The sequence below is a fragment of the Callorhinchus milii genome, unplaced genomic scaffold (genome assembly GCF_018977255.1).
Source record: "Callorhinchus milii isolate IMCB2004 unplaced genomic scaffold, IMCB_Cmil_1.0 Scaffold2, whole genome shotgun sequence".
Taxonomy (NCBI): Eukaryota; Metazoa; Chordata; class Chondrichthyes; order Chimaeriformes; family Callorhinchidae; genus Callorhinchus; species Callorhinchus milii.
In genome coordinates this window covers 84,722,070-84,738,015 of record NW_024704743.1, presented here as the reverse complement: position 1 = coordinate 84,738,015, position 15,946 = coordinate 84,722,070, and the positions used below count along the sequence as shown (strand labels likewise).

Below are 15,946 nucleotides of genomic sequence, written 5' to 3'. Positions count from 1 at the left end.
CTCAATCGCGTTTTAAGTCAAGAGTTTTTTTGGTACACATACATGGTTAGTGTGCTTGTGCATTTCAATTAATTAGTGCTCCTTTCAACGTAAAAAGAACGATAAAGTTCAGAACCATTTCCTGGAACAAGTACAACTAAGTAAAAAAAACTTAAGCAGAAAAGGATGAGGCTTCAGTGCGAATTTACATAGTGAGGTATAACGGGCCTATTACAATATGTGCAGCTTCAACTCCTTTATGCTGAGACGAGAGGCAGCAAGTCAACCATATCAACTGAAAAAGAGTTCACAGGAATTCAAAGGCTCTTAAATGACAACAACTTGCATTTATATGGTGCCTTTCACATAGAGCAATGTCTTTGAGTTCTTCACGGGGACACAGTTGGATACCGAAGAAGGAGGTTCAAAAAGGCAGAACTTAAAGATGGAAAGAGAGGGGGTCTGAGAGTGGAACGGGAAGGAAATTCCAGAGCTTAAGGGCATAGGAACTGAAGGCTCAGCCACTAATGGTGGCATTGAAAGGGCATGGGATGCGCAGAAACCCTAGTTAGCTGAGTGAAGGGGGCGAGTGAAGATTGTAGAGATAAAGGGGATCCAGAGACTGGATGGATTTGTAGGTGGGGGACTTCAAAATCAATTTGCTGGGAGATGGGGAAGATAGTGAACCTTTTGATGATTTGATTAACTTTAAGAAGAACGACAATTTGGGGATTAGAAGAGTGGAAGAGAAAACCTTTCCAATACACTTTCTAAATGTAAAGCATCCTATCACAATGCTATTAGGGTCAACACTGGGGTAAACGTAATATGGTGTCTCAGTGCATGAAATGCTCTTTAAAAATCATGTTTTCTTCTTGAATCAACCATAAATTGGGAGTGGTATCCAAGCTCCTTCAGTATCAGTCACTGCACTCAAAAATGTTCGGAGCCTTTAGGAGGGCACTGCTTGGAATAAGACCATGAGTGGGAGAGGTCAGATTGTCACAAAAGCTGACAATATGAGGACACCGCACTTTTGCACTAAAAAGAAACTTTCAGAAAATTCTTAAGAGATGTTTTTAAAAGACTGAATATGTCAGTTTAAATTTGAACGCTAAGAGTTCTATGACCAGCGCTATAGTCTAGATATTGGGGCCCACATCAATCAACGGCTGTTCAGTCTCAAAGAAACTGTTTCAGGCAGTGCCAGAAACTGCACGAGTGGAAATGAAGCAACAGGCTGAATGCTGGATATCCAGATACCAATCGCTCCCTGACCAGAATACTACCTGACAGCCAAGGCAATCATTTCTTAAAGGGAATTTGTCCCAGCTGGATTCTCTTTAAGTTGGATGATCCTATTCCTCTTTGAAGATATTGAACAATTAAAGATATTTTTTGCTTTCAAGAGGATTTTATTTACTTTATGGCATTTTTTTTAACATCCCATATCCTTTTTGAAAAATGGCTCCTTGAATTTAGTAATAATAATCCTTGCATTTGATATAGCGCTTTTCACGTCGGGAGGACGTCCCAAAGCGCTTCACAGAACACACTGTAAAGTGAATTGACTGTATATTTGTGGGCGAACGCGGCAGCCAATTGCTCACAGCAATGTCCCACAAACAGTTGTAGATTGAAAATGACCAATTTATTATTGTTTTTGGAGGGATTATTATTAGGCGTGTGGAGTAAGGAAACTTGCCCAAGGTTTCGCCCTCTGCCTGGAATTGAACTCAGGTCTCTCGCTTGCAAAGCGAGTGCTCTAACCACTGAGCTACAGGACTCCACATAAATAGTAATAAATAGTGATAGTGTAAGAGGATATTCCATTTAGTCTATTGCCATTTTCTGAAGTCTCAATAGATCATTTATTTAGCATCCAATATTATTTTTTATTTCCAAGTCCTAAATACTGCCATTTCACACATAAAAATCAGACACCTAGATTTTATCACTACTGTATTGTCTTGTCCCTCTTATCATATGCCAAGTTTATAGATCCGACTAAATCGACACAATTCAAATCAGCAGTCACTGCAGAAAGCGACTATAATTTTATAATGATCTGATTATTAAAAGCTTTATTCACCATGAAGTGACTGATATTGGTACTTCAAAAAATAATAATAATTTGGTCACTCAATCCACTACTGTTTTTGGGACACTAACGTGGGCAATTGGCTGCTGCGTTTCGCGCACAATATAGTAAATTCTCAAAGACATGATAAGGCGTGCTATCAAATGCAAGGATTATTATTTTTATCCAGCATTCAGGCAGTTGGTTCATTTTCACTAGTGCAGTCTCTGGCACTGCCTGAAGCACTTATTAAGAAAAATATTCAACAGTCTGGAAGGAAACCATCGTATTTTTTGTCAGGTAAAGTGAAAGGATATTGATCCTCCCTGAGCAGCAAAATTCTTTTTTTAAAAGACTGTACAAATAAAATGACTTTATTTTTTGACCCGAGGAGAAAAATTGCAGTTTGCTGCTTTTGAGAAGAGTCGCAGCATTCTTGTGCAAAGAGGCTTTTATTATTTAGGTGAAGGTTTTGTGATACCATACATTTCAATTTAATATATAATAATAATCCTTGCATTTGATATAGTGCTTTTCACATCTTCAACATCTCAAAGCGCTTCACAGAATAGACTGTAAAATGAATTGACTGTATATTTGTGGGCAAAATGCGGCAGCCAATTGCGCACAGCAGTGTCCCACAACAGTCGTGGATTGAAAATGACCAATTTATTAGTGTTTTTTTTGTTTTGTTTTTGGAGGGATTATGATTAGGCGTGTGGAGTAAGGAAACTTGCCTAAGGTTTCGCTCTGCCAGGAATTGAACCCAGGTGTCTCGCTTGCAAGGCAAGTGTTCTAACCACTGAGCTACAGGACTCCACATTGTAGATATGATAAAAAAACATGTATTATTTTGAAACTGTAAAAGAGATTCAGTGGTTAAATATCACAAATAGTTCTATTGTGCAAATAAGGCGGGAGATAATATATGCTGTGTTGTGCCTGAGTCCTATTTACATCCAATATAATTTCTTTATTATCTTTTATTTAAGAGTATAAACTCATTAGATCTACAGATCGCCTACTATTTCTGTAGATTAAGCTTACAATTGCTCAACAAAGCAGGATCACAAATAGTTTTCTTTATGGTATTGCAACCCCTTCTGTAATGCTCTTTGATACACTACGACTGTGGATACAGCAAAATATAGACAGGGAAATTATACACCATGTTCATGATCGGAGACTTATTTTTTAAAAAACTATTAGCAAAGTAATGCACTTAAGCACCAAGCATGCAAATTACACTTTTGAAAGAATCCTCATTTTAATTACAATAGATAACTAGATAACATATCAAGCACTGTATACAGAAAACCAAGAGATACAATCTGTTGAGCAAGATAGTGTATTTATTGTCTATGCAACAGGAAACATAATGTAATAAAAAAAACAAGTTGGTGAGGTCTTGGAGTATCAACTAAAATATTGCAAGTTTCACCAGTTCACCCTACACTACAAAAATCTACATGCCTTAGTTGGGCAGATTTTGTCAGTTTTTAGTGAAACTGTTGGATCAAAACCACCACATCAGAAATCAGACAATTTCAGAAAAAGAGGAACATCTATCACAATCAGCCTACACAAAGTTTCGCTTCTAACTACACAATTTATATCACCCTAATCCCATGAGCGCATACTCAAGGTTTCCCGAAACAAAAAACATTTTTGTTTATAATTATTGTATAACTATTAAAAGCCTACAACTATAAATAGTTTATAACCATTTGGATTATAAATTGTTACTGTCGTTTGAATTCTCAGGAAGAAAAAATGACTGGGATAAAAGATATATGTGGAGTATGTCCTGTTCTCACCCAATGCATACATTTACGCACTTAGATTCCAGAGATTGAATTTTTTAAAAATCAGGATGGAAAAATCTTTGTTAAATCATTTTTTTCTCTCTTCCCAAATCTATAGCTTTGACATCAATTGCCCCGCCTCATGCCACCCAGATGAGATCAGCCAACTCAGGACAATTGGGAATATTCCTGGGTCGTATGCTAAAATACTCACTCAAACACACTGAAATGACTAACCTTTTTTGTGCGTTTATTCAGAAAAGTTGGAAGAAACAAAATTTTCAATACATTTTGCCATAGAATTAACATATATTTATGCAAGTTTTCACTAATTGCAATTTGAAACGACATTTTGAGTACAGTATGAAGCTATTGGCCCAGCAAACCAGAAATTCAATTACTGGATTTAATAGCCTGATTTTTGTCGTTCACAGAATGCTACATTTGAGTCTGTGCAATAATCCTATTTGCTTCCCTAAAAATGCAATTTAAAATCTCAATCCTCTGCTACTGGACTACTAGTCCCATAATCTCACAATCACAAGATAGTCTAATTTCATTATGGAAAATATGTTCCACCAATGTTTTACTTAAAATAACACTCAAGGACAACTGAACAAATAGCTAAAGCCTAGAGCTGCATCATGAATTGCTAGAAAATGACAACTGAGACAGTTGGAAGAGTTAATAGCAATGTTACAATGAGGCTAAACAGCATTTATCCCACAATGTATGATAAACAGTTTCAAAGTTTTCCCAGGCTTCAACATAACAAAGGTACCAATAATTGGTTGAAGCACCTCACTGACCAAATTAATCCACACATTAGATGTCCTTCTTCAGTTCATATGGAAATGACATTCAATGATACCATTTCCATATGGCCAAAATGTTTTTGATAGCTAGGTAGATGAAAACCTCATGACAGAGAAATCAATCCATCTTGAAGCCCCTGGAGAACAGATCTATATACACTATGTATTGCTAATTTCACAAGCTTTAATGGAATTCCAGCTGAGTTAGTGAAAAAACACCAACTGTGCATAATACTGTATAATCGAAGAACAAATGAATTGTTGATAATGTTGCTGGATAAAATGAAGCATTATTTCAGAATACATAAAAGAAAAAAAATGACTTATTTTAAAGTTATGCTTCAATGACAAAAATGACATTAAATTGGGAATTTCAACATGATAAAATGCTAATACTTACAAACATGGAAGTAATATCTATATAATAGTTTCTGTTTCAGGAACATAGGTGACAGAGTTAGCTTAAGCATATACTTCACACTTACCAATGAAAACCTATTCATACTCAAGATGAGATAAAGGCTTCCTCTTACTGTATGCATTTATACAGCTGCAACTAAAAGTTACTCTCATCAGTTTTAGCCTTATCCCCAATCCAAAAAATCCCATTGCACAAAACATAAAACTGCTAATTCAGCAGTTTTTGAAGAGCACACTTGATATTACAGCAGTGTAAATCAGGGGTCTAAATAGGACACTTTGTCCGAGCAATAATCCAAAACAACAACAACAAAATTACATTTGTAAAGCACCTTTCACGTCGGGAGAACGTCCCAAGGCACTGGTACTATACTATGTTTTAAAGTATTATACCTATATTTTATAACTATGAAAAACAAATAAATAAAATCAAGGTTAGTATTTAATTGTCAAATAGCGAGCTCTACCAGACCCAATACCTAAATTCCAAGTGTATGCGTTTGCTATCCCAAATATCTGGTATTTCTGTTGTTACAATATGTGGCAATTGTAAGATTTTTCACCAAATGCCATAAATACCAGTAAAGCTTGCTTTACTATATCATACTGTTTGGTATTATAAATGAATTTCATACCAAGAAATCCATCCCATGACCCCATACTCAAGGTTTCCCAAAACAAAAAAGACTGCTAATATGTAGAGATTCTACAAGTTTATAAAATAAAAATATTCAAACAATAGTAAGAGTGCAGGGATGGATGAAGGCAAGTTAAGTTTTTTTTTTAATTTTAAGCAAGTATTGCCTTGACTTTAGACAATCAATACAAAATCAGAAATTCACAGCATAGAAGCACAGCATTCAGACCATCAAACCTTATATATACATTATGTATAAAATACATGGAATAAAATTTGTATCAAATTATATAATTAGTATTTAATCTACCAAATAGCATGCTCTACACTATATATATTAAAAAATTATATCAAAAATATATCAAACCTGCACCAGCTCTCAGAGCAAGATATTCATTCAATCCCATTGCCCTGCCTTCTCACTTACCCTTCATGCCTCATCTCTTTCATATATGTATACTTCCCACCTTACACCCGCAATGGGCTTATTTTATACATATTATACATTATATATATTTTGTTAACAGTATTAAAGTAACAACCATCCTATTTCTTGGAGCACGAGTATAGTAGGAATTTTATTTATAATAATAACCCTTGCATTTGATATAGTGCCTTATCACATCATTGAACCATCTCAAAGCCCTTCACAGAATATATTGTAATATAGATTGACTGTATTTTGTGGGCAAAATATATTTAAAAACAATGTTTTAATGCTCAAAACATTAAAACTAAGTTCAGAATTTTACATAGTCACTGAACTTTATATTTTTAAATTTAAGGATAAAATTCAATCTCTACTTTATCATGTAAAATGCTTAAAAACAAAAATGCTAATTTGTGCCAAATAATCATGCATGACTATTTGATTAATATGCTAGCTTTAACTTTACAACAGATTACTATTAGGGTTGAAAAATTAATGTTTTTATTGGCACACCCTGCAGCATTTCTTTGTGTGCCAACATTTGATCAATGCATAATTTCTATTAAAAGGTTGCTTTTACTACTGAAAGGCCGTTTGCTGTAAAACACCTTCCAGCAATTGGGAATGCTGGATATATTTTTTGGCATAGAAAAATAAACTGAAACATTTGACAAACTCCTGGTTCCTATTCAAAGCAATGGAACCCGACATGTCAAATGTAGGAAGGTACAGGTGTGACTTATAAACACCATGCTCAGGAATAGCACGCTTCCAAATCTACTGCACACAAGTGGATTCTCTGTCCATCAATGCCACTGAAAACGCACCATAATCCATCACAACACTTCCAGGTCCACTTGGATAATGCAAATTATGTTACATTCAGGATTTGCTTCTAAATTTGCTAGGAGTATTTAAATACTTCAACCCATAGCATCTAGATGCACCGAATGAATTAGCTTATGAGATCCCGGAGGTTTGATAATACATAATCATTTGACATTACATAATCCTCCTCTAGGAATTTGCTCTGAAATCTAGGCTACAAGTTTAATCGATGGACAGGATTCTAAAATAAACTGCATAATATACAAACTCCACTGAAATATCATTACAGAACAGAGAAGTGACATTCCATAGAATTCCTCAGGGCAACTGAAATAAGTCAGTCACACACAGTATGAAGTGCAACACTGCAAGAAAACTATTGGGAATTACTGAATAATAATCCTTGCGTTTGATGTAGTGCTTTATCAAGTCATTGAAATGTCTCAAAAGTGTTTCACAGAATTTTATTGCAAAGTGTAGAACTCAATTTATAGGTGAATTACTGGATCTACAAAGAACATATATATAGCATAGCAACAATAATCCTTGCATTTGATATCGCGCCTTAGCACGTGCTCCAGCAGTCCCAAAGCGCTTCACAGAATATATTGTAAAGTGAATTGACTGTATTTTGTGTGCAAAACGCAAGTCAATTGTGCACAGCAATGTCCCACAAGCAGTCATGGATTGAGTGACCCCATTCGTTTTCTTTGGTGAATCATTTTCCAGGAGTAACAATCCCCCTCCAAATCGATTAACACCCTGGTTCCCTACTTATTGCTCGGTAAACAGGCATGTGGAGTAAGGAAACTTAAAGCAACAAGGGGATCATAAACTACTACTTCAGCAAAGGGTAGAGAAATTGTGGAACTGATTCAACTACCTGAAGCAGTCGTTGAATCAGATAGCGTAAATGCATTCAAGAGAAAGCAAGGTGTTCTCATGAGGGAGAGAGGAGTAGAAGGTATGAGAGGGAGTAAAGGAATGGGAGGAGACTCGTGTGGAGTATAAACACCAGCACTGACTGGCTGGATCAATTGTAAAAATATTCTGTTACTATTATCTATTGTTCAAATTTCTATTGTCCAAATTTTCTCCACAAAATAACTACCTATTCCTTTATGTAAAAAAAATGTAAATTAAAAACGGAGAACAGTGGTAGTATAATGTGGGTTTTACTCTATTTCTGCACATGTTGACATCCCAATCAAGCAGGCTTATTGGCACAGTGTTATAAGCAAGACATTTCCCACAGAATGAGTTATGTAAAAATTAGGTAGCAAGTTAACCTACTGCACCCTCACAATCTCCAAACTTCCAAATCAAGCACAGTATTAGAAGCCCCACGAGTAGGTCAATTACCTTGTACGTCAGAAAGAAGAATGTAGGCAGAACAAAGCTTAAAAAAACTACTTTTAAATCCCAAAGCTCCCACAAGCAAGACTGTTTGATTGTCACAAATTCAGGCAGTATGTACAGTAAATGAGCATGCTCTGACCTAGACATATTTATCCTTGATGACCATCCAGGTGTTCAAATCCTGTCCAAGAACAGATAACAGGCAGCTGCTTCTACAATTTCAACCTTCAAATTAATCATTAATTTAATTTCCAGATGAGCACAACCCTTCCTTTTCTTTTAAAAAAGACAACACTCCCATCCATCTATTGAGAGATATATAATGTCAGAGTGTAAAGGGTCAAAATGACACTGTGTAAAGCATTTACCCTGAAAACAGTTTTCAGCTTACATTGACTTCTACAGACAGATCCCAAAACACAATTTACTGTACAATCAGCAGTGGAAAAACTCTCAGCAATCCTTCAGGACATATTTATTAATCATAAAGGATACATGGCCATCATGCCTTTCCTCTTCCCTTCCCCCACTTCTGAGGAATGCGACAATCCAGATACTAAATGAGCACTAAAAACAAATCATTTAGCCATATTGGGGTTTGGAGGAGAATCATTTACAACATTGGGAATGGAATGAAGGAAGACGGTCAAAATTAACATTTCTGGCCACATGGTTAGGAGAAGAGGGGAAAGGAAGAGAAAGAGAAAATTTAGGATTGTAACAGACAGACCAAAATAAGTAAGTTGCTTACAATAAACTTCAATTGTTTAACAAAATAATTCAACTTGCTGTCTTTTTTACTAAATCTCCAAAGACACTAATTGCATTCCCTTGCTATGTCATATTTAGTCAATGAATATTCAGATATTTAAGTAAGCAATGGATATATATTCTGTGGCTATGCCTGGTTGCAGACCGTTTACATTACAAAGCCGCTTTGATTAGAAGCAGCTCTTGCTCCGAAATGCCTCTGGTGCTGCAGAATCTAGTTCACACCACAAGCAATTTTCCACAGCATCAACGAACTGTCACCCAGATCCCCTCCCCCTAGTTTCCCCTCCCCCATTTTACAAGTCAACGAATTCATTTTATCTATCAACTGATTCATTGGCGCAATTTACATCCCAACTATCAGTTATTAAATAAATATTTACAATGCATTCAATGCAAATTTTCAATGTAATACATCTCAGGAAGAGTAGAAAACACTGTCAAGAGAAACCAGTGGGGAGGTTAGCTCCCAATGCTTGAATTACTGTTACTTCAGATAAAAGTTGCAAACTAAATTAATGACCCAATATTGCAGGCCAAATGTACAAAAATATTTCGGCAACTACTTTAAACTGTATGGCAAATATATAGATTTGGTTGTAAAAATTGCAAGAAGTCAACTGGAGTTTTTCTTAAACCCTACTAATTTTGTACAAAGAGTATTGCATACACAACAAATGAAAATTAATCCAAAAGGTATTTGAGAACTTGTTTTCGGGCTGCTCGTGGGCTACCATAACTGGGTTTAGCACCTCCCTTCACACATCTGAGCATTTGAAAGCGCTTTGCTGCACAAAAAGCTCAAATATGAAAACATATTGCATCTTCCTCAGTAATTAGACAGCCTTTTTTACACCTGGGTTTCTTTAAGGATACCTCTAAGTAGACAGTGAGCAGCTTGTAATTAAAGGTCTATGAATGTAGGTCGGAGATGCAAAATTACAGGGTTATCCTAGCAAAGTACATCAGGACATGCCAAACAGAAGCATTTATTTTTGCATACAACACAAAAACATTCAGAATTCTGTGCAAGTCCTACATTAATTAGCTTTTGGCAAAAACAATCCAAAACAGAGCACCCTTCTTCCAGAAATATTGCTTCTTTTTAGTCTGGCCAAACCATGGCATTTTTCCAAGCAAAACAAAAGGAATAAGGGTCAAAGTCCTGGAAATACTTAAAATACATTGTGAAAAGTAAAAAAAAATGCAGGAAATGACTGAAGCACATCAGAGATAAATAGCCAATGGTTTGTTGAATGAGATCATTGCTCTAAGCAAGGGAAATCAAAATGCCTAACCAGTTCCAAAATTATACTAAATAATTTTCCCCATGTTAAATGCAAACAGCAATGGATTAAACAAATGGAACTCGGTTCCAGGAGATGATGTTTGTAAATAAAATAAATAATGAAAACTTAACAGCCAATGAAAGCAGTAGACAAAAGAATGACCACCAACAAAAGCGTCTTACCAAAAATAATAATAATCCTTGCATTTGATATGTCTTCGAGACGTCTCAAAACTCTTCACAGGATATACTGTAAAGTGAATTGACTGTATATTTTGTCAGCGAAACGTGACAGACAATTGAGCACTTCAGTGACCCATAGTACTGGATAGATTGACCAAATTATTCTTATTTTCTGAAAGGATTATTAACTCCGGAAAAGCAATCCACCAATCGACTAACAGCCAGTTTTCTACTTACTGCACGTGCAGTAAGTAAATTTGCCCAACGTCTCGCCCTGCCAGGGAATCGAACCCAGGTCCTCTCGCTTGCAAGGCGAGTGCTCTAACACATTGATTCTTTAATGCACAGAAAGGTGTCAAAAGAGCCTTACTCACAATGCCCAGTACTATTTCAAAATTATTTTAAGGAGACTACTCTCCCACATCCGCCCTTTTCTTCGTAGAAAAGGTGATGACTTGTCTGTTACATTTCCCATTCACTTAACACCTTCTCAAGCCAATGGGCAAGATCAAATGTTCTCTAAAAGAGCAATTGTGGTGGGGGAGAGGTCTGTGACTCATACAACAACCTCTAAAACATCAATTTGCTGCCCAAAGTGAATTCACAGCTCCATCAATAATTCAACTACCGAGATGCTGAGATGTTAAGAAATAATGGGGAAACTCACATATCCACCCTTTTAAGAATACTGCAACAAAAATAAGTTATTTACCTGGTACAAAGTAATTTCCATCCACCAAATAAAAACCAGGCTAGTCCTCGCTTTTTTCGAGTAACTCTGGCTCTTGGTAATGTGTGATAGTCACTCTCGTCATTTTCAAAACCTTCTTCCGACATCATCAGTGGCATTTCGTCCAAACTGGACGATTCATCCTCTACTCGATATCTGTGTTCAGAATTAGAATATGAAAATTATATTAGGAAAACTTAACCATTTTCACATACCGCCGATATTATTTATGCATTCATAGAAATATCAGTGATTGATTTGTTAGAAAGGAACTGAGCTACTATTGTATTTCTAGCAAAACAGTTGCTTAAGAAAATGTTATAATCCTTGCACTTGATACTTCACCAATCACATCTCCGAGACATCTCAAAGAGCTTCATGGGATATACTGTAAAGTGGTGGAACTGTATGTATTTTGTAGGCGTTGCAGTTCAGATGAGGAGCAATATTGTTGAGTAATGCTGGATTACCTACTGTGAATAAGGTCTTTCTTTAAAAGTATAACGTGATTTTGTGGGCGAAGGAGAGGGAGAAGAAAAGATTGAGAGCAGAGAAGGAACCTGATAGAGGTGTACAAAATTGAGTGATTTTGACAAAGAGTGTATAGGTAGAAACTATTTCCACTGATAGGGTAATCAATGATGAGGGTAGTCAATGATGAGGGAACATAAATGCACACCAGACACAAGATTAAAGGGAGAGCTGAGAAGACATTTTTCACTCAAAAGTTGGTGGTAGAGTTAGGAGTCCATTATGGGTTTAAAGAGGGAAGCAGACAGACATTTGAAATTTACATTCATATAGCGTCTTTCACATCAGAAGGACATCGTAAGACGCTTAAAATTAGAGGCTTGAAAGGGTATGGGGATAGGGGAACCCTTTGATTGAAAGTAGACCTTGCTCTGAAATCAGCACAGACTCAAGCAGCCTCCTTTCGCATTATAAATTTCCATGACTTTGATTCTATGGCCTGTTGGATTTTATCCCTCTAGAATGACCACTTTAACCATTCTCCCATTAAAGTATCAAGCAATTTCTTAAGAGAAGTCCAGCACCCTGGCCTCAACCACTCTTCATAGCAATCTATTACAGTAGTTCCCTTCACGAACCCCTACAATGGAGTTTCCGTGCCTCCCACAGCACAGAAAGAGCTTTGGTTAAAGTGACAAACAACATTTTGTCCTTCTGCGACCAGAGGTCCCTGTGCCTCCTCATCCTCATTGACATCTCTGCTGCTTTCAATACCGCTGACCACCCTATCCTCCTCCACTGCCTCTCCTCTCACCTCAACCTTCATGGTTCTGTCCTTGACTGTGTTCAGATCATACCTCTCACACCATTTCCACTTCATCTCCACAAACGGCTTCTCCTCTCGCCCCCGCACCGTCTCAATCACCATTCCTCAGGGCTCTGTCCTTTGTCCATTCCTCTTCAATATCTATATGCTCCCTCTTGGTGACATCATCCACAGACATGGGGTCAAACTTCCGCATGCATGAGGATGACACCCAACTCCATCTCTCTGCCTCCAGGACCACTGCTGTGCTGACAGAATGGATAAGAGCTAACTTTCTACAGCTGAATATTAACAAGACCGAGGCTCTCCTGATTGGCTCCCGTCAGCACCTCCACACCTCAGGCACTGACAGCATCACCACCCAAGGATGCAACTCCACCTCACTGATCCAGAACCTTGGCGTCTTGTTTGACCCTCAACTATCCTTTGTACCCCACATCCTTACCATGACCCACTCTGCCTTCCCCTATCTCTGCAACGTCGCTCGGCTCCACCACTGTGTCACACCGCAGGCTGCCAAGACCCTCATACAAGCATTCATGACATCCAGGCTCGATTATGCAAACTCCCTGCTTGTCGACCTCAAGTCCTCCCTCCATCGGTTGCAGATCATCCAGAACTCGCAGCCCATGTCCTCTCCCGCACCAGGCTCTGCAACCCCATCACTCCCATCCTCGCCCAACTCCACTGGCTTCCCATCACACAGAGAATACAGTTCAAGATCCTGGTCCTTACTTTCAAAGCCCTCCATGGCCTTGCTCTCCCTTACCTCTGCGACCTCCTAACCCCCTACCAACCTGTCCACTCCCTCCGCTCAGTGGGCTCCAGCCTGCTTCACAACAACAACACTACATTTGTATAGCGCCTTTCACATTGGGAGGACGTCCCAAGGCGCAACCTCCGCTTCGCTCACCCCACTAATGGCAGGCGGGCCTTCAGCCACTACGCCCCCAAGCACTGGAACTCCATTCTGCAGTTCCTCTGCCTTATCTGCTTCTTTGTCTCCTTCAAGATCCGTCTCAAGACCATCCCCTTTGACTGTAAATTCAGTCACCTTCCCCCACTGCCCTACACCCTCTCCGATCCTGCCCCTCAGCTTGGGTCCGAAACCCTGATTGTCCAGGCTTTGAGACGTTCTCCTGACGTGAAAGGTGCTATACAAATGTAACTTTGCTGTTAATTATTCACTGTGTAAAGAAATATTTCCTGGTGATTTGTTCACAAATTCTGGAGACTTGGAACTCAATCTCTAACCTACTTGGCATTATAAACCAGCATGTTGGTTTGGACGCGAAAGGTTAATGGACACAACAAAAATATTAGAAGTCTAATGCTACCAATCACTCACCATGCAGCAACCTTTCACAGATTAACAAGTAAAAATTTAAAGATTGAAATAAGATTGAAATCTTCAGAGCACTTTTTCCAATTAAATCTCTGATCCTAAATGCAAAAGGATTATTATAAATCTTATTGTTTTAAAGATTTAAAAAATTGAATCAGAAACATTTTGAAAACAAGTTAAAATAAAAGAAATCTAAGAACATGAGTTTCTTTTAAATTAAGTGATCCGCATTGAATAGGGTGAATATTGCAGTAATAAACCATCCTTGCAAGCCTCCAGTAGCTCCGACTATTTTCCTGATTGACTTCAAAAATCAACATTCTGACCTTTAAAATTGCTTTACATCTCACCCTTCGCAACGTATGGAATCTCCTCCAGCTGTGTTCTTCCAATTCTAGTCTAGTGTGTCTGTTTGGCTCAGTTGGTAACACTCTCGCCTCAGAATCAAAAGATTGTGGGTTCAATGCCAAAATCGAGACATTAAATTCAGTCCTGGATGACAATACAGTGTAGTTATGGGAGTATGCTGTATTGTTGGAGATGCCATCCTTTGAGATGTTTCAGGTGAATAACGATCCCATATCACTAATCGAAAAGAGAAGGAAGTTTCTCCCCATGTCCCAGCCAATAATTCCCCAAATAAAATTGGTCCACTTCATGTCTGTTGTGGGACATTGCTGTGTATAAATTGGCTCCTGCATTTGCCTGCAGAATACACTTTACAGTATATCCTGTGAAGCACTTTGAGACATCCTCTAAACATGGAAAGCACTATATCAAATGTAAAGTTTATAGTTTGTTATTTCTCATTTGTCACATGTTCAATCTCTCAATCAACTATACTCCTCCAGTGGAACTTCCAAAATCGTTTCACGTTTCCTCTTTTGTAGACTTCAAACACCTCTTAAAGATCTGACTTTGCTTCGGTTATCATTTCTACCTTCTCAGTACTCGCTATCTTATTAGTCATCACTTTGTGATATTAATCCTACATGAGAAAGCTACAAAAGTCCAAATTATTGTTGCTCTCATAATATTAATAAACTGACAGAGTTTACTTAGTGCAACAAGAAATCTTAAAAATGACTGTCCAAAGTTACCCAGTCATGCCTGTAGTTTTAAGATTAAGTTGGGTAATGCAAGAGTGCAAATGATCAGACTATTTAGTACATACTCTTCAGATTATTATTCAGTTTTGATATTTAAGGCAATTTGTGCAGCACGGCACAAGATTTTTGAAGAACAATTAAAGGATTCTGGTACAAAATTGGCTTGGCAAGAAAATGTGGTCAAAGTAAACAACGCCTTAAATGTTTCATTAAAAAAAATATTTTTGCTTTAACTTTTCTTATTAAAATCTGCTTGCAAACACCATTTGGCTCCACAAGACATTTTAGCATGAAAAGTCACAGTATGTTCTCTCATTTACAGAACATGCTGTCCTCTTATTTGAATAGCTCTTTCAAGCTGTGAAACACCAACTGCTGGTAGTGCATGGCTAATGACCAAAAAGATTCTATGGAACATTTCCGGAGGGTTCTTATGTCTGCTTTCTCTTACCATGAATGAAACACACATGGAAACATTTTCAATGAAAATGTTATACAAAATTCTCATGTGAAGGAGCATTTAAATTCTCCTAGGAAGCAAAATAAAACAGGAGGTCAGAGAAAGATACATACAGGAAATGCTTCAAAGAAAAAAAACAAAATTATGACAATTGTAAATCACACTCTTGAATGTATCAAAGAAAGGCAGAACATTTGTTAGCATCGGTTAGTTCCAGGTGGTGGCGCAACAAATAAAATATAGGTAGCCAAGACGTCCTTCAGGACTTCATTCACACAACTTAGCTAAGCATTTGAACTGCATTGTGTATCAATCATTAAACTAAGAGCCAATTGCTCTCAGCTCAGAAATTGCAGCTCTCGTAATCTCTTTAGAAATTAGATGGGCTTTTCTTTCAAAAAAGTATCCAT

The 15,946-nt window shown here is 37.5% G+C and overlaps 1 protein-coding gene across 1 annotated transcript in view; it reads right to left on the bottom strand.

Moving 5' to 3' along the window:
* atp9b (ATPase phospholipid transporting 9B) overlaps positions 1-15,553 on the bottom strand; it is a 148,938-nt gene extending 133,385 nt beyond the window's left edge. The window contains exons 1-2 of the mRNA XM_007900576.2: positions 15,528-15,553; positions 11,308-11,481 (exon numbers count right to left, since the gene is read on the bottom strand). Of these exons, the coding sequence (XP_007898767.1) occupies positions 11,308-11,444 (137 nt within the window). The 5' untranslated portion in view covers positions 11,445-11,481; positions 15,528-15,553. The remainder of the gene's footprint in view (positions 1-11,307; positions 11,482-15,527) is intronic.
* Between the last annotated feature and the right edge of the window lie 393 nt (positions 15,554-15,946).